Source organism: Equus przewalskii, chromosome 2, assembly GCF_037783145.1.
Source record: "Equus przewalskii isolate Varuska chromosome 2, EquPr2, whole genome shotgun sequence".
NCBI lineage: Eukaryota > Metazoa > Chordata > Mammalia > Perissodactyla > Equidae > Equus > Equus przewalskii.
This window is the reverse complement of record NC_091832.1, coordinates 29,910,712-29,928,378: the sequence shown is the minus strand read 5'-3', so window position 1 is coordinate 29,928,378 and position 17,667 is coordinate 29,910,712. Positions and strand designations below refer to the sequence as shown.

General features: G+C 50.7%; 1 protein-coding gene across 2 annotated transcripts; it reads right to left on the bottom strand.

Annotated features, from left to right (window-relative positions):
- Positions 1-6,008: 6,008 nt before the first annotated feature.
- Positions 6,009-16,098, bottom strand: LOC139079898 (uncharacterized). Of its 2 annotated transcripts, XM_070597562.1 has the most exons (3): positions 9,964-16,098; positions 9,312-9,593; positions 6,009-7,075 (listed from the first exon to the last, which is right to left on the bottom strand). In XM_070597562.1, exon 1 carries the CDS (start codon positions 11,160-11,162, stop codon positions 10,101-10,103), a length of 1,062 nt encoding a protein of 353 aa, XP_070453663.1. In that variant the 5' UTR covers positions 11,163-16,098; the 3' UTR covers positions 6,009-7,075; positions 9,312-9,593; positions 9,964-10,100. The 2 variants fall into 2 exon arrangements, with proteins under 2 accessions (XP_070453663.1, XP_070453653.1); XM_070597552.1 differs by having other exon boundaries at positions 9,312-16,098.
- Between the last annotated feature and the right edge of the window lie 1,569 nt (positions 16,099-17,667).

Sequence of the window (17,667 nt, the reverse complement as noted above, 5' to 3'; positions counted from 1 at the left end):
AAAGCTTAAAGAAGGTGAGATGGCTGTGGTTGACAAGGAAGAGGAATGGGCTGGTGGAGCTGGTGATGTCAAGATAGTAGTGACTCCCGGAAAGTCAGAAAAGTCAAAAGTCTCCGATAGGGAAAAGAAAAAGATTTTCGTGAGGTGGTCCAACAGCCAAGGAAAGCATGGCTTTTCATTCTCTTCAGTGGTGCAGTTTGCCAAAAGGCAGCCATGTTCTGTGGCCTGAAAGGTAATCCTTCCCTCTGCTTTTGTGAGAACAAGGTTACTTGTCACTTGTTTTATCAAAGCAACTCCCATGGTCAATCATTGGTGCGACATCACATCCACCCAGCGCACGCTGTCTTCTCCGAGCGTTCCATCCTAATCAGGATTCAAAACGACACTCAAACATCTCCAAGAGAATCAGTCCTGTTCAGCCCGGGATGTCCTTACTGAGCCTGGCAAGGGCATTTACACCTTTTAGAAATATTTAGAAACATTAGAAATAAATTTTAGAAATATTTAGAAACTATAATTTTCTAAATTATGTTTAGAATACACTACCAAATAATGTGGAGGGCCCACTGGCCCAAAAATGTCATTTTAGCAAAGAAAGACCTCACTACCTCACTCCCATTCTTTGGTGATTATGTAGGGAGAAGGCAGTGACGTATCACTAAGCAGGAGCCCCGGGCTCCCGGACGCGTGCTACGAACTTGGCACAAGGAGGGAGCTGGGTTCCCGGGAACTGAGTGGTCTGCGGGCACACGAACCCTCGGTCGTTCAAATCTGGACCCACCGCGGCGTTCCACTGGGGCGGCTTCCTCACGGGTCTTGGAAAGGTCTAGAGAAGATGCTTTTCTCCCGGTCTGTGGCATAACAGCGGCTCAAGGATGAGTCATTTTTATGAACCACAGCGGAGCGTCTATTGAAGGACTGTGCCATGCGTGGAAAGGTCTGGATGGGAACATCATAAATTTTTAAGCACTGATGAGATCAATCCACAATCTCTTGGTGTAAAATACGGTTGGCTGCCCACCCTTCCCTCTGCAAGCTGAGCTCTCTGGCAAAAGGAAGCAGGCCCTCACCGCAGTTCCGGAAGGTGGTAGAATGCACCATCTAATGAGAATGTGACATGAGGAAGATATATGGACACCTACGTAAGCCAAAGAGCCAATTCCAACTAACTCGGCGTCCCTTACCTTCCTAAAAATGACAATAATCGTTTCCACCCCGAGCCACTCACAGGAGAGGCAGAGCAGCACGGTGACTAAGCAAGCGGTCAGGAGCCCGTGCTCCGGCCTCACAGGACCCTGGGCAAGTTTCCTGTGCCTCAGTTTCCTCATGTGTAAAACATAGATGATACTAGTTATGCCTTGTGAGAATTTAACACCATTACCTGGGTTTGGGGCTCTCAGCGGTGGTGCTTGGCACATGGCAAAGGGTCCATATAGCATTTATTCACAGCACACTCACCCGTTCCAGGCACTTGCTAAGTCGTGCCTTCGCTATTTCATTGCACCCTCATAGCCCCGCATGACGTAGGTATTTTTTCCCATTTTACAGAGGAAGAAACTAAGGCCCAGTGAGGTAAAGTGGCTTTGGCCACGGTTATGCAGCCTCCAAGCCCGGCAGGCCCCTCGGGGTCACATACCCTGCGTGCACAGTGCTCCCCCACCATCCTCACGTCCCCACCCACGTGCAAAGTCCTCCCCACGACTCCCGTCGCTTCTCCACCTCTGTCCTGCCGCAGAGGGTGCTTGTCCTCCTGAGACCCAGTCCCTTTTATCTTAACACAAAAGCAGCTCTATTGTGGCAGCTTCCAGGCCAGGGCACCCCATGAGGGGTCTTTGCGTGGAAAGGGCACCCTGAGCCTGAGCCACAGCTTTTACCCCAGGCCAGCCCAGCCCCACGTCCTTGCCCCACGGCCCCTGGCTGTGGCCCAGGCCCGATTCTGCATCTCTGCCACGAGTAGAGGCTCTGCCACGCCCTTCCTCTCCCGCAACCTGGGTACCAATGGCTGTCCCGGCAAGCGTGCTGCCAGCATCTCAGGGCTAACCAGAAAATGAAAAGCTTTCGCTCTTGACCAGCTGCTTTGGGCCTCTCAGCCACATGGGCAAGCCACGTTCCCTCACTGTCAGCCTCACTCACGGAGGCCGACCTGGGAACACCACCACTCACCATATGCCAACCACACTGCTAAAGACCTGTTTCATGGAGACCAGGAAGGAGGGAAAGTGCGTATGAGTGCGTGCGTGTGTGAGGATGTGAGTAAGCATGTGACTGTGTGAGAGTAAATGTGAGTGTATGTGAGTGTGTGAGAACATTGTGAGTGTGTGTGAGTGATATGTGTAAGTATATGGCAGAGCGTGTCTGTGCTTCCCAAGGCCTCGTGGTGCTGTGCCCAGAGGATTTGAGCTGAGGGATATGGTGGGGATGCGGAGCGATTCCTGCTACTATTTACTGTTTCTGGAAGGATCCAGGACCACCTGAGAGATCCCAAACCTGAAAGCATCTGCTTTCACACCTGAGCAAGCAGAGGAGGGGGTGAGCAGACCATTGACTTCATCTGGCAAATGGAGAAACTGAGGAAAGTCTGACATCTTAGCCTCTGTCCCCACACCCGGCACTCTTGACCATACCATGCACCCCCCACCCCAAGCCTCCATTGTCTGGGCACCACGAGCTGACTGCCCCAGTCCCAGCGATGTGGCTGCTTTGCTCTGTGCTCTGGAGCAAGTCACTCAAGCCTCGCTGGAAGCCAGCTTGTCCTTAGTCTCAGGAATAGCCAACAGCTGATTGGGTACCACATACTGTTATCCTCATGACAGCCCTCTGCAGAGGGGGTCTGAGAGACGAGCATCCCCAGGTTACAGATGAAGGAACTAAGGCCCAGAGAGATTGAGTAACTAAACATTTACACACTTCCGTGATTGTTTCCGTAAGATAAAATCATGGACGTGCAACGGCTGGGCCAAAGGGCAGACAAAAAGAAGACTTCTAATGCATCTTGTCAATGGTCCTCCAGAAGCCTGGCTCCTACCAGCCCATTTCCCTGTCTGTCTGAAAAGCTCAGTCCCACCACTCTGAGGGCCTGACCTGTAGTCCCGAGGTCAATCCCTTCGCCAGCTCTGCCAGAGGTCTCACAGGTCCCAAGAGACAGCCTGGTGCTCAGCTCCAGTGTCCTCCGCCTCCCTGGGTGACAGGTGGGTTACCCCTCCCCCTTGTCCACACACACACACACACACACACACACACACAGAAGTTGCCCCCCAGCCTGTGTGCGAGGTACATATGTGATAAATGAGTTCTATTGAGTCTGTTCAGCAGGTGGGGGCTCAGGCTCCTTCCAGAGCGCTTCCAGCCCCGTTAAGACAGCCTGCGTGCAACACGAATAAGCAGGTGCTGATCGACAGCAAACACCCCTGAGATGTCAGGGGATGGGACGGGCAGGGGTTTGAGCAGGGAAGAGCAGGCCCTCCAGGTGGGACGGGCTGCCAGTTCCAGCCACTACTCCTTGACAGAAGAACTCCTCAAACTGGGAACTAAGCAGGACGCCGCCTAGCTCCATCTCAGCACCTCCCAGAAAGCCTTCTGAGCTGCAGCAGCTCTGCAAAACATTTTCCAAACTCACCAGCCCCGCAAAAAGCCAATTCTGCTTGCAAAATTCCCCCTGGCCCTACCAACACTCTCTGAAATTGCTCCCTCTTTCATTCCATCCATCCCCCACGATCTCCCCAACCTCTTCCCACTTCACCTGGCGAAAGGAAGGCTCAAGCGTTTGCCGCCTACAGCAAAGAACGTGAACCTGGGTTCAGCCTTGGTGCGAGAGGGAGCAAACAGGGAACCACCCGCGTTAGTCCTCACCCCTCACCCTCCACCGGCCCTCGCCTGAGTTTCATTAACCAGCTGCTGTTTTCTCTTAGATCCCACACCCGGGGCCGTTTTCACACCTACAGCCCAGTGCCTGGACGTGCTCTGCCCGGCTCTGTACCCCGCCTACGTCCCCGCCCCGCAGAGCCAACACAGAGCAACAGCCGCCAAAGAAGCTGCCCTGATTTACAGTCAGGCGTAAGCACTGCAAATTCGACTTTATTTCCCCAGAAACACATGAAAAACTTGGCTCTTTCATTTGCTGACACAAATCTTTTTCTCTTTTTCTTTTTCTTTTTTCCCCTGTTATTCCTCTCTCCCCAGTGTCCGCCCTCACCTCCCACCTCCGCCCCAGTCGCCAGTAAATGAAAAGCTGCCGAGGTAGAGGCAGGGGCATGGGACAAACGGACTCGTGTTGAGAACAGCTTTCCTTCTGCATCTCCGTCTCCTCGGGAGCACACAGCTGTGATCAGCCGTCACGGGCAGGCGGAGGCGCTCGCTGGCCCCTGGCTTGTGTGTGCCAGGCGCCCACAGGGCCTGCCTGCTGGGAGGTCTGGCTGAGTTGGGGGAATCCATGCCCCCCGCACCCATCCTGAGGGCCTGGAGCCAGACAACGGGATCTCCCAGTGGAGATTAATTTTAAAATCCTCAATTAAATCAGAGTGGGGAAGGCCTGTTGGGGGAGCTCTCACACATCGTCCATGACACCAAATAGGAAGGGGCAGACATCTGCATCTCACGGGACGTAAAACTACTTCCTGCTGAAACATTTCTCTTCCCACCGACAACAGCCCAGCCAATGAGAAGCCATTGTCCCCCTGAACTGTTACTTTCCCGCAATGGACTTTCCTTTAGAACAGCCACTCCCTGCTCCCACTTTTTCTCTGTAAAAGCAAGCCCCTTCCTTTGTCTTCCAGGTTTGTCTGTGGTTTGCCGTGGGCATCCCAATTGCAATTCTCTTGCTAGTCCCAAATAAACTTGTTTTGAGGCTTTTCAAGTTATCACCTTCAACCAGCCTGACCACCGAATTCTCACCCAATGCCCCACCCACGCTCCCCAAACGCCACCATGACTGAGTCCGATGTATGTGGTCACACCAGATAGGAAAGTCCCCCTGACCACTCCCAACCACATAGACTTGCTGAGGACAACCCCACCGTCATCCACGACGCAGAAATGTCAGCACTACAAGGCTTCAGAGCAGAGCCCAGGGCCACAGGATCCTCCTGAGTCCTCTGCAGGGATGGCCACCACCGAAACAAGTTGTTCGGATGCTGGAGTTGGGGGGGAGGGGGAGCGTTTGGTGGTCTAACGTTGCTTTTGAGCCTGGGGACAGAGTTACCAACTGACATGACGGGTCTAGAAACCTGGTTAGGACATTTCACACATCACAGGAGGAACTCATCACCTAGAACAGGGCCCTGCTAGCCGGCAGCTCACAGGTCTGTGCTCTCTAACAGCATCAGCACCGCACAGAGGCTGGGGGAGGGTTGGGAGGCATCACATCTGGCAGGAATCCAGAGTGCCCCAGCCCAGCGCAGCATCCCCCGTAGGTCTACAGGGGAGATGAGCAATCTAATCAAAGAGCTCTGAGGGTTCAATGATGCTGGTAACAATAACATCCTGGCTCTTTTGGGTCACTTTTTTTTTGGAGAGCCCTAAGCATTTTCACAAGGACTATTGTGTTGTCCCAAACAGTTCTAAGAAGGTAGAAATTGACAGGAATTGCATCATCGAGTTTTACAACAAAGTTAAGATCCAGAGAGGTTAAGTCATTTATCCAAGGTCATACAGGATAATAAACAAACTGAAATTGGCAGTTTCTTAAAAGTTAAACATAGGGGCCAGCCCGGGGGCACAGTGGTTAAGTTCGTGTGTTCTGCTTCGGCTTGGATCCCGGGCACAAACCTATACACTGCTTATCAAGCCATGCTGTGGTAGGCATCCCACATATAAAGTAGAGGCAGATGGGCATGGATGTCAGCTCAGGGCCAATCTTCCTCAGCAAAAAGAGGAGGACTGGTGGCGGATGTTAGCTCAGGGCTAATCTTCCTCCAAAAAAAAAAATGTTAAACATACATCTAACATGCAGCCCAGCCATTCCACTCCTGGGCATTTACCCAAGAAAATGAAAACATAAAGACTTGTACACAAATATTTAAAGCAGCTTTATTGATAATAGCCAAAAGCTGGAGACAACACAAATGTCCATCAACAGGTGAATGGATAAACAAATTGTGGTATATCCTTACAATGGAATACTAGTCAGCAACAAAAAGGAACAAATTACTAATACACGAGCAGTGTGGATGAATCTCAAAGGCATTATACGAAGTGAAAGAAGCCAGGCTCAAAAAGAAAAAAAAGATAAACGCTATAGATCCCGTTTATACAAAAGTCTAGAAAATGCAAACTAATCGATGACAATAGAAAGCAAGTCAGTGGTAGCATGCAGATGGGAGGGATGGATTACAAGGGGCATGAGGAAGCTTTTAGAGATGATGGATATCTTCAGTATCTTGATTGTGGTGATGGTTAAAGGAGGTATTCGTATGTTAAAACTTATCAAATTGTGCATTTTAAATATGTGTGGTTTAGTATATGTCAAATTATACCTCAATAAAGCTGGAAAAAATTTACATGTAAGAAGGAGAAGGGGACACAAGGCAAAGAGGAAATACAAGTAGGAAATACAGTGCTAAAAATGAAGTTAATGTGCAGAATGTAAGCTGTGCTACCTGCTAGAGGTGAAACTCAGATTTGTTTCTGTTTTCTAGCATCGAAGGCAAAGAGGTGAAAAAATGATTTTAACGCAATAAAATAGTGTCCAGGAAGCTAGAAAGGAATCTGTTGTTTGGGAAAAGCCCAGCAGCTCCCGATCCTGAGCACAGGAGGCTGTTGGTCTCATGGCTTGTCTGGCACGTAGTAATGCACACCGCTGTCAATAAGGTTCCCGAAAGTTAGCACAGGCCGAAGCAGCGGGGTGCTGGTTAGCGTTTTACAGCCGCTCTCGGGGCTGCGGGGGGCGGGCGGGACTGATTGGGGTGTTTGCTGATTTCCGTGGTGTAAATACTCCCACCACAGCCCATGTCCAGCTACTCGCGTGAAGTCTTTGAGCACAGACTTGGCGAGAGATGCGCAGCAGCGCACCATCATACAGTGTCTCCACCACACAGACACAAGACACGCAAATATCCTCAAGAGCACGGATCACAGCAAACTGTAGAAACATAATGAGGAAGCGGTGAGTTTTGAATACTTATTGTCCCTGTTTTTATAAGTTTGTATAATTTAATTTTTCATGATGGCCGGCCCATAAAATTTCTGAAGATTTCACCATGGGGTCTCATGATCCGGTACTAGCCAGCTACAGTACACCCCTGGGCAGAAGCTAGAAGGTGTGACTGAAGCCAAAGTCCCCATGTGTCCCAAGGTCCTGTGGTTGGATGTGGTGACCAGAGCTGGGTGGCAGGAGAGGGTGACTGAAGCCACCTGTCAGACAGAGGCGTAGGGGGCGATGTGGGTGGTGCTAAGGCGGGGGTCTTTGATCACAAGGAGCTAGTCAGCCACTCCCTGGAGGCCTCAGGGAGGGACAGACCAGCACCTCTGAGTATTAAGCGAGGGGCTTCCAGCTATACAAACACATCAGAAACGCTTTCACCCCCTGAGTGACTGGCCACAAACCCACAGAATCCAGGGCTCGAAGCCCAGTGGGTCCCTAATGCTTGTCTGGTCTCTTTGGTAGTTCTTTGCTTGATGACTTCCACCATCGGGGAACTCACTACTTCTCATCATTCATTCACCGAAGATTTACCGAGTGGCCACTCCGTGTCAGGCAGTGTGTCAGGTGCTGGCCAGGCTGAACAGGACAGCGGTGACCATCACTATCATGAAACTCAAAGTCTGCTCCAGCTGGTAAAAGATGACCCTGTGGGCTTTGGAGCCAGACCACCTCGGGCCTTCTCTCAGCTCTGCATGACCCTAGCTGTGTGACCTTGGGAACATGCGCACCTCTGAGCCTCAGTTTCCCCACCTGTAAAATGGGACCAATAGCCTCTCTGCAAGACCATGTTTGAAACCGTCTGGCACAGGGCCTGGCTCACAGCCGGGCTTCCTGTGGGCCTTGTTCTGTCCTCCAAAGCCGCAGGGAGAAAGTCCGAGAGCTTCTGCAGGTGAGGCCCCTGCAAAAGTGTGGGGGCGGCCCTCTTAGTAATAATAATAACTAGCACAAGTTAAAAAACAACATTCAACAGAGTAAACTGAAAGATCAACTTGGCTTTATTCAACAAGTCACGCATCCAGCAGCATCCCTTCCAGCGGCTACAAAGTAGCTCCACAGAGCCGCACAGACAGGAGACTTTTACAGGCAGAAGGGAGCAGAGACAAGGAAAGAGAAGATCGCCTCACTTTCTTGGGGGGGATGAAGAGGCCTATCAGGCAGATGGCCTCCCCCCAACGCTGACCAGGAAATTCCAGATCAGCTGGTTAAAGGTCACATTCCCAGGAGAGGTCAAGACTGCAATTACGTCTTGGTTTGCTCATATGGAGCTTAACACAGGTGACTCCATTTGGCGCCTGTTCTTTGTTTTTTTTTAACCCACAGATAGATTGAATTCTGTACCTCGGAGAGTATTCTGAGGCTCTCTGTGTATTAATTCATTTAATCCTTTCAACCACCGTGGCAGATGGGCACCATCAGTACACAAATGAAAACACGGAGGCCCAGAGAGGTTGAGCAACTTCTCAAAGTCACACAGCTAGTTAGCATGGCACCAGGACTTAAGCAGGGGAAGTATCCTCAAGCCTGGTGTCTCTGCCCCCTGAGGTGGTTTCAGGTATTAGCCACCCTGGTTTCCCCCCACTTCCTGCACCCCAGAACTGGACTCATGGCTCCACACAAGGTCCCCCACCCAGAGGGGAAGGAGCAGGGCAGGGGGTCCCTCCCCACTGCTGGACTCACCCCACCAGTGGTTCCCACCCCTGGTCCCAGAGCCACGTCCCCTGCTCGCTGCCCCCCCAGACTGTCACTGTCCAACGCAGAAACTTCTAGTAAAGTGACTAACTGCTCTTTCTTGGAAAATACTGTTCTTTAATCTGAGATTATGTCACTTCCCTTCCTTTTATGATATGACAGTGGCAGTCTATTTTTGGCCACAGTTTTTATATCCTCAACTGGCAAAATAAAGAGTTTGTCAACCCAAGTGGTCCCAAGGTGGTGAGAGGTGGATTTGACCAATCCATGAAAGCCCAGACGCTGGGGGCTGTGCCCCTTCAGCCCGGACTCTCCCTGCAAGTCCCCTGGGGTCCTGATGCCCCTCTGCCCTCCCAGAGCCACCCACCGAGATGAATTCACGGAGGACACCAGTCTCTTCTGTGTCTACTTTGGGGGGCTCCCGAAGAATTCCAGAGAGAAGCGCCCCATCCCCAGCCTCCCCTGGCCCACTTGCAAAACTGACCTGGTGGCTTCGCCCACTTGCCAGAGACAAGCCGTTGCTCCTTGGGCGTGCCCGGAGGGCCAGGGGACAGATCCACTGGGAGGAGCCCTGCAGGGGGAGCAGAGGTAGCGCTTCTCCCAGAAGGAGGACAGGATGGCCGTGGTCTGGAGACGTCAGCATGAAAACCTCTGTGCCGGGGCTCAGGGCAAAGGGCTCAGGGCTCAGGGCAGGTGGAGGGGACAAACGGGAGAGCTGCTGCCAGGGCCAGTGGGGGACACGGGGCCACTCTGGGACCTGAGGGCACTGTGCACAAATCCAGAGTCAGCCTTCCGTCTCCCCACCGGAGGGCTCCCACGGAATCCCTGTTTCACCCTCTCTTACCAGCATCCCCCACACACTCTCATTCGTGCACACTCACACACACCCACACATACACACCCTCATATGTGTACACTCACACACTCACACATACACACCTTCATACGAGTACACTCACATAGACACCCTCATACGTGTACACTCACACACCCACACATACACACCCTCAGACGTGCACACACACTTATTCTCGCACAGATACACTCATAGTGCACACTTACACACAACCACACACTTTCTCACACACACCCTCATACACACACATTCTCATACTCTTTCACACACACGCCCTCACTCGCGTTCACCCCCGTCCCCGCTGCTCCCTGGATGCGCTCTCTCCCCGCGGTGTCCCGTGTCCCGCATCCCCAGCGCTGGGCCGCCACCCAGCACACAGAGCTGCGAGGGCCAATCCGGATCCGGGAACCGCTCCTGTCACTTGGACGCGGACCCTGCAGGGTCACATGGTTCCGGGCCCCGTCTGATGTTTGTAATCCCTCGCAGCGTCCAGTGGGCGGGGGCACAAAGGGGCGCGACCCAGGGACAGAGCTGCCCGCCCGCCAGGCCTCCCCATCCTGCGTCCGCATAGACGCGCCTCCTGGGTGCGCGCCTCCGTCTGCAGAGCGGGGTAGGGGGAGCAAACGCAGGCCCGGGCCCCTCCGGCCGCGGGGGGACAACGGCCAGGCCTCCACGTCTCCAGGTCTCAGAGCAGCGAAGACTCAGAGCCGGGGCGGTGGCAGCCGGGTCCAGCGAGGCCTCCGCAGAGACACCCGTCCCGGCACACTGTGCAGGGGGGCCTGCCTGCAGCCCATCCGCCGGCCCGGCGGGGCGCGACCCCTCACCGCCACGCCCCAGCGCCTCCCAAGAACCCGGGGAGAACGAAGTTCCCCAGAACGCGGCTACCTCGCCCCTTCCGTCCTGGCAGCAGCCCCGAGAGAGCCCGTTGGCAGAACGAGAAACTGAGTCCCAGTGAGGTCGGGTTACTTTTCCCGGGATCAGCCTCCGGTGGTAGAGCCCAGAGTGGAGCCCCGCAAGCCCACCCTGGCCGGAGCTTCTGAAGAGCACGCCTACGAGGGAAAGTAGACACTCGCTATCTGTGGGATGCGTTTTTTGAAGGTCTCCGGGGGACCCTGATGAACAGCTGGGTTTGGAAACACCCTTCCTGATGGCAAACGCTCCCACCCAGAGCCTGGTGCACGCCGGACTCTCCCGAAACCCTGCCGCCTCCTGAGCGCTGATCAGACAGCCCTGGCGGAGGGAACGGCTGCTCTGGGCCGGGCAGGGTCCTGGGCCCTCACGTGAAAGGACCCACTGAATCCTCCCTCGGTCTGGGGCTGTAGGAGTTGTGGCTATCCCCGTTAGACAGATGGGGAAACTGAGGCACAGAGCAATTAGGTAGCACAGCCAGTCAGAGGCAGGGCTAGGATTCAGAGCCAGGCAGGGCCGCTCACCCTCCCCTGCCCTGGGCAGCGGCCCTTGGCTCTGCCCCTGGCACATCCCTGGGCTGTCCGTGGTGGGGCAGCGGCGTGTCACACGGTGTGATTTTTATCTTGACAAGCAGCCCTTTCACCATTGTTATTTCCCCTCCACAGCCCAGAGCGGAAATGAGAAGGGAGAAAGAGGGCGACAGCACAGCCTGATGGATGTGCCCGGCTGGATCACACCTTGAAACCAAAAATCCGTTCTCCTTTGTCTACACAAACAATGTGTGCAAGAGGTGGGCAGGAAGCAGAGGCGACCCCGCCTGCCCGCAGGAGAGCTTGGCAGCCCTCAGGCGGTGCGGGCACCCTCCTGCCCGGGCAGCAGGTGGGGCAGGGACGGGGGGCAGGCGCACGGCAGGGTCGGATGGTGAGGTCACGGAGCGGGAGCAGGCAGCATGACAGCGCTGGGGCACTGACCCCGGGAGGACTCAGAGCCCCCGGGAGAGGTGCAGAGAAGACTTTTCAATCACCACACCTCTCCCCCCAAAAATGACCCTGAAAGGGGATCAGGAAACCATTTCCTAGGTGGCCGCAAATCCCCCCAGAAACCCAGATCGACACACCCTGAACCCGGCCGAAACCCCCCAGGATGCAAGACTGAGCACCTGGGCAGTCGATGGTGGGACGTGGTCTGCAGCTTCTCCTGCGAGAGAGGCCTGACTAGGGGATACAGAGGCGGGGGCCAGTCTGCAGAGGGCTCCCAGGAAAGAGCCAACACACACAAGGTGTGACACCAGGCAGGTCGTCTAACCTAAGGCCCCGCAAGTGTTAACCTGATGATAGTGATGTCAATAAAAAGCTAACATTTATCAACCACTCACTAGGGGCCGGGCGCATTCATGGATTATCTCCTGTAATCCCCCCAACGCCTCATGTAGACACCTCATCTGTGAAAACCCCTATTTTACAGATGAGAAACGAGGCCCAGAGTGGTTAAGTAACATGTTCAAGATCACACAGCTGGTTAGTGACAGAGCAAAGATTTGAACCCAGCAGCCTGGCTCCAGAAGATGAACACTGGCAAGGATGGGGATTCGGAGGACTGAGACAGAGACCAGTCGGGGCTTCGGGGACATTTGTACAAGCAGGTGGAATCTGGGCGGGGAAGAGGCAATGCCCCTGCCCCATGACCTGCCCCTCAGGAACCCTCAAGGCCCCCTCTCTCTGTTGATATAACCAGTCAGAGGTTGTTCCAAATGGGCAAAGCCAGCCTGTGGGGGAGAGGGGGCAGCCCAGGGGATGAAGCAGCCAGGAAGGGACCTGTTGTAAGCAGTGTAGACCAGCTCCGCCTGATCGGGAGATGCAGGCCCAGGAGTCAGGCTGAGGTTGAATCCTGGCTCAGCCCCCTGACTGGAGTGTTGAGGGCGGGAAACTTAGAAAGGCCAGCACCTCAGGACGTGTCGGCTGCCGCTGACCGGACTCGCTGATGAACTCGTGTCCCCACTCTGCCAACAAAGCCTCACTTTCTGAGCCACCAGTGGGCGCCTTTGGCTGCGTTGGCCGACAGCATCCTCCGGCACCTCCCCCTAACCTGTGGCTCCCAGGCTCTCGGCTGTAAATCCTCACCCAGCACCTCCAAGATGTCGGCCGGCCCCTGGGAAACGCTGCTGAATTTACGAGCTCCCAAGTCCAGGTTCACTGGCGGGGGAAGAAAGGGATTGTGTTGCCCATTGGGTACCCAGTGCTCAGAAGCCATAAACCATGCTGGTGACGGCGGCGTGACGGGTCCAGGGCCCTGGAGGGTCATTTGCGCTCTGCTTAATGGCCACGATGATGGGCAGTCGCTTTTGAGAACCCCGTACGGGCCACTACTGAAGCTTTAAATCCGTCACAGGAGCCTAAGGGAGGAGCTGCCCCCTTTCATCTTCTTTTTGGGGTGCCTGGGCCCAGCGTTTTTCTTTATTCTCTCTTGTTCCTTCTTGTTTGTTCCACCTTGGCCCACGAGATGGCTGTGGTTCTCTGAACACACACGTCGAATTCTAATTTTAGGGAACTGGGGAGTGACAGCCTCTGCCTTTCCCAATTTTTTTTATTGTCTTTGAAACAATAGTTTGCTGTGTTCCAGAGCCCACAGGCTGGCCTCGGTTGGGGCAAAGTGTAAGGAGTAAGGGGGTTGGGGGGTGGCCGAGGCAGCGGCAGAGAGCAGGCTGTGGGGCAATGGGGATCTGGAGCAACCACAGGGAAGTCAGGATCCTTCGTGTGTCCACCGGACCCCCCAGCCACCCCCTTGACTGCTCTCTCCCCGGACCCCAACCTCAATCCCGTTGCCTTGTGCTGGGGCAAAAATATTGGGGGGTGGTTATTGAGGTATAATTGACATACAACATTATATTGGTTTCAGGTGTACAACATAATGATTCGATATTTGTATATATTACGAAATAATCACCACAATAAGTGTAGTTAACATCCATCACCACACAGTTACAAAAGTAATTTTTTCTTGTGATGAGAACTTTTAAGATTTACTCTCTTAGCAACTTTCAAATAAGCCATGGAGTTTTATTAACCTACAGCCACCATGCCGTACATTTCAGCCCCAGGACTTATTTGTTTTATAACTGGAAGTCCCCACCTTTCGAATCCCTTCGCCCATTTCACCCACTCCCACCACCCCCCTTCTCTAGCAACTACCAATCTGTTCTCTGTATCTATGAGCTTGGCTTGTTTGTTTTTTTGATTTGTTTGTTTCTGAGATTCCACGTATAAGTGAAATCATACTGTATTTGTCTTTCTCTGTCTGACTTACTTTATTTAGCATAATGCCCTCAAGGTCCAGCCATGTTGTCGCAAATGGCAAGATTTCACCTTTTTTGCAGCTGAGTTTATTCCACTGTGTACCACATCTTCTTCATCCCTTCATCCATTGATGGGCCCTTGGGTTATTTCCATATCTTGACTATTATAAATAATGCTGCAATGAACCCATATATCTTTTCAAATTATTATTTTTGATTTTTTTCGGATAAATACCCAGAAGTGGAATTGCTGGATCATGTGGTAGATCTATTTTTAATTTTTTGAGGAACCTTCATGCTGTTTTCCACAGTGGCTGCACCAATTTACATTCCCACCAGCGGCACACGAGGGCTCCCTCTTCTCCGCATTCTCGCCAGCACTTGTCATTTCTTGTCTTTTGATGATAGCCAATAAGATAAGGTGATATCTTATTGTGGTTTTGATTTGCATTTCCCTAATAATTAGTGATGTTGAGCATCTTCTCATGTACCTCTTGGCCATCTGTATGTCTTCTCCAGAAATGTCTATTCAGGTCCTCTGCCCATTCTTTAATGACTGTTTGTTTTCTTGCTATTAAGTTGTATGAGTTCTTTATATATTTTGGATATTAACCCCTTATTGGACAAATGACTTTCAAATATTTTCTTCCATTCAGCAGGTTGCCTTTTTGCTTTGTGGACGGTTTCCTTTGCTGTGCAGAAGCTTTGTAGTTTAATTAGTCCCACTTGTTTATTTTGGCTTTTGATATGCCTTGGCTTTTGGAGTCAGATCCCAAAAGTCATCGCCAAGACCAAAGTCAAGGAGCTCACTGCCTGTGTTTTCTTCCAGGAGTTTTGTGGTCTCAGGTCATACATTCAAGTCTTTAACCCATTTTGAGTTAATTTTGTGTGTGGTGTAAGGTAGTGGTCTGGTTTCATTCTTTTGCATGTGGCTGTCCAGTTTCCCCAACACCATTTATTAAAGAGACTATCCTTTCCCCATTGCATATTCTTGTCTCCTTTGTCAGAGATTAATTGACCGTATATGTGTAGGTTTATTTCTGCGCTCTCTATTCTATTCCCTTGTCTGTTTCTATGCCAATACCATACTGTTTTAATTACTATAGCTTTGCAATATGGTTTGAAATCAAGGAGCGTGATGCCTCCAGCTTTGTTCTTCTTTCTCAAGATGATTTGGCCATTCGGGGTCTTTTGTAGTTCCATAGAAATTTTAGGATTGTTTGTTCTATTTCTGTGGAAAACGCCATTGGAATTTTGATAGGGATTGCATTGAGTCTGTAGATTGCTTTGGGTAGCATGGACATTTTAACAATGTTAATTGTTCCTACCCATGAACACAGAATATCGTTTCATTTATTTGTGTCTTCTTCAATTCCTTTCATCATCATCCTACAGTTTTTAATGAACATATCTTTCAACTCCTGGGTTAAGTTTATTCTTAGGTATTTTATTCTTTTTGATGCAATTGTAAATGGGATTGTTTTCTTAATTTCTCTTATTGTTAGTGTATAGAAATGCAACAGATTTTTGTGTATTGATTTTGTATCCTACAATTTTACTAAATTCGTTTATTAGTTCTAACAGTTTTTTGGTGGAGTCTTAGAGTTTTCTATATAGAAAATCATGTCACCCACAAATAGTGACAGTTTTGCTTCTTCCTTTCTGATTTGAATGCCTTTTGTTTGTTTTTCTTGTCTAATTGCTCTGGCTAGGACTTCCAGTACTGCGTTGAATAAAAGTGGTAAGTGGGCATCCTTGTCTTGTTCCTGATCTTAGAGGAGTATCTTTCAGCTTTTCACCATTGAGTATGATGTTAGCTGTGGGCTTGTTACATATGGCCTTTATTATGTTGAGGTACATCCCTCTACACCCGCTTTGTTGAGAGTTTTTATCATAATCAATGTTGAATTTTGTCAAATGCTTTTTATGCGTCTATTGAGATGATCATGTGATTTTTATCCTTTATTTGGTTAATGTGGTGAATCACGTTGATTAATTTGTGGGTGTTGAACCATCCTTGCATCCCTGGACTAAATCCCACTTGATCATGATGTATGATCCTTTCAATGTATTGTTAAATTTGGATTGCTAATATTTTGTTGAGGATTTTTGCATCAATGTTCATCAGGGATATTGACCTGTAATTTTCTTTTCTTGTGGTATCTTTCTTTGGTTTTGGTATCAGGGTAATGCTGGTCTCAAAAAATGAGTTTGGAAGCATTTCCTCCTCTTCAATTTTTTGGAAGAGTTTAAGAAGAATTGGTATTAATTCTTTGAATGTTTGGTGGAATTCATCGGTGAAGCTGTCTGGTCCTGAACTTTTGTGTGTGGAGAGGTCTTTAATTACTGATTCAATCTCCTGGAGTCTTTTTTTTTTTTTCCAGTTTTACTGAGAAATATTTGACATACATCAGTACATAAGTTTAAGATGTACAGCATGATGGTTTGATTTACGTCTATTGTGAAATGATTACCACAGTAGGTTCAGCTATCATCCGTCATCTTCTATAGATACCATAAAAATTAAAGAAAGAAGAAAAGACAAAATAAAAAAACTTTTCTCCTTGTGATGAGAACGCTTAGGATTTACTCTCTTAACTTTCCTATATATCCCACAGCAGTGTTAACTATAGTCATCATGTACATTACATCCCTAATACTTATTTGTCTTATAACTGGAAGTTAATCTCAAATTGCCAAAAGCTGGTGCTCTTATTTGATCTAAGACTCTGTGTGTGTGTGTGACAGAGACAGAGAGAATTAAGGGCAAATGAGAGTATTATATGAACTATACAATGGCACAAGGAACGAAAGATCTGGCATCTCTTGGCAGGCTGTGAACACCCTTTAATTAAGTAATAAATTTGGAACCAGGGAAATGAGCATCAGTAAAGAAACAGTCAGTTTAATTACACATTCATCTGCTTGGCTCTGCCAGGGGACTTCTGTGCCGCTGTTGCCAAGACACTCCAGCACAGGGACACTGAGGACAGAGGCTGCCCAAGCGCACGTCCCAGTTCTCTTCCAGCTCCTTCTATGTTGAGAGAGCAAGAAACAGCCTGAGAGGGACAGAGGCAGGGAGACAGCGATGGCACAGAGTAACAGCTATAATTCCCTGAAAGGGCTCAGGTGACCCTGTAAACCACCAGAGTTCCAGCGGAATTGACTCGGAAGGTATTGTTGCAGGTTTTTCCAACACGAGGCCAAAATAAAGAGGCTGTGTGTGCTTGAAATGCTGTTCTCCGTCGTCTCAAGACCCACGTTGCTATTAAGGAGCTAACCCGGCGGTATTGATCCCAAGTTGGACTTGGAGCCATTGTGATGAGCAAAGTGGCCCGACGGCGCACTGTGTGCTCTCCCACGGCGGATTCAGAGGCCCGCAGAGAGCGAGGCTGGCTCTCCAGGGCTGGACACCGGGAGCCAAAGGCTTCGGGATTCTATTTCTGTGTCCTTGGCAGACCTGGAGCTCTGTGATTCTGATCAATGTGACACTGAGGCCCGGCTGCTCACTGTGTGATAGGTCTCTTGGAATCCATGGTTTGGGTTCTGGAGCATTTCTAGAATCCAAGACAAGAGCAAAGTGAGGAGGCTTTGGGGCACCAGGAGTGTCCTTGTGTCACTCAGGTGCCCCAGGAGGGACTGAGGAAGTACCTCCCACCTCCATCAGGGATCCCAAACCTCAGTCACTTGTTTCCAGAACTTTCTATGTGGAGGAATATGTAAGAATATGTATTTCTGGAGGAATACATATTATGGAGGAATGTGTGTTTCTTTCTGTGTAGT

Excerpts from the sequence above, each read along its gene's own strand:
- LOC139079898 (XM_070597552.1), bottom strand. The coding sequence starts at position 11,162 with ATGTGCCAGGGGCAGAGCCAAGGGCCGCTGCCCAGGGCAGGGGAGGGT.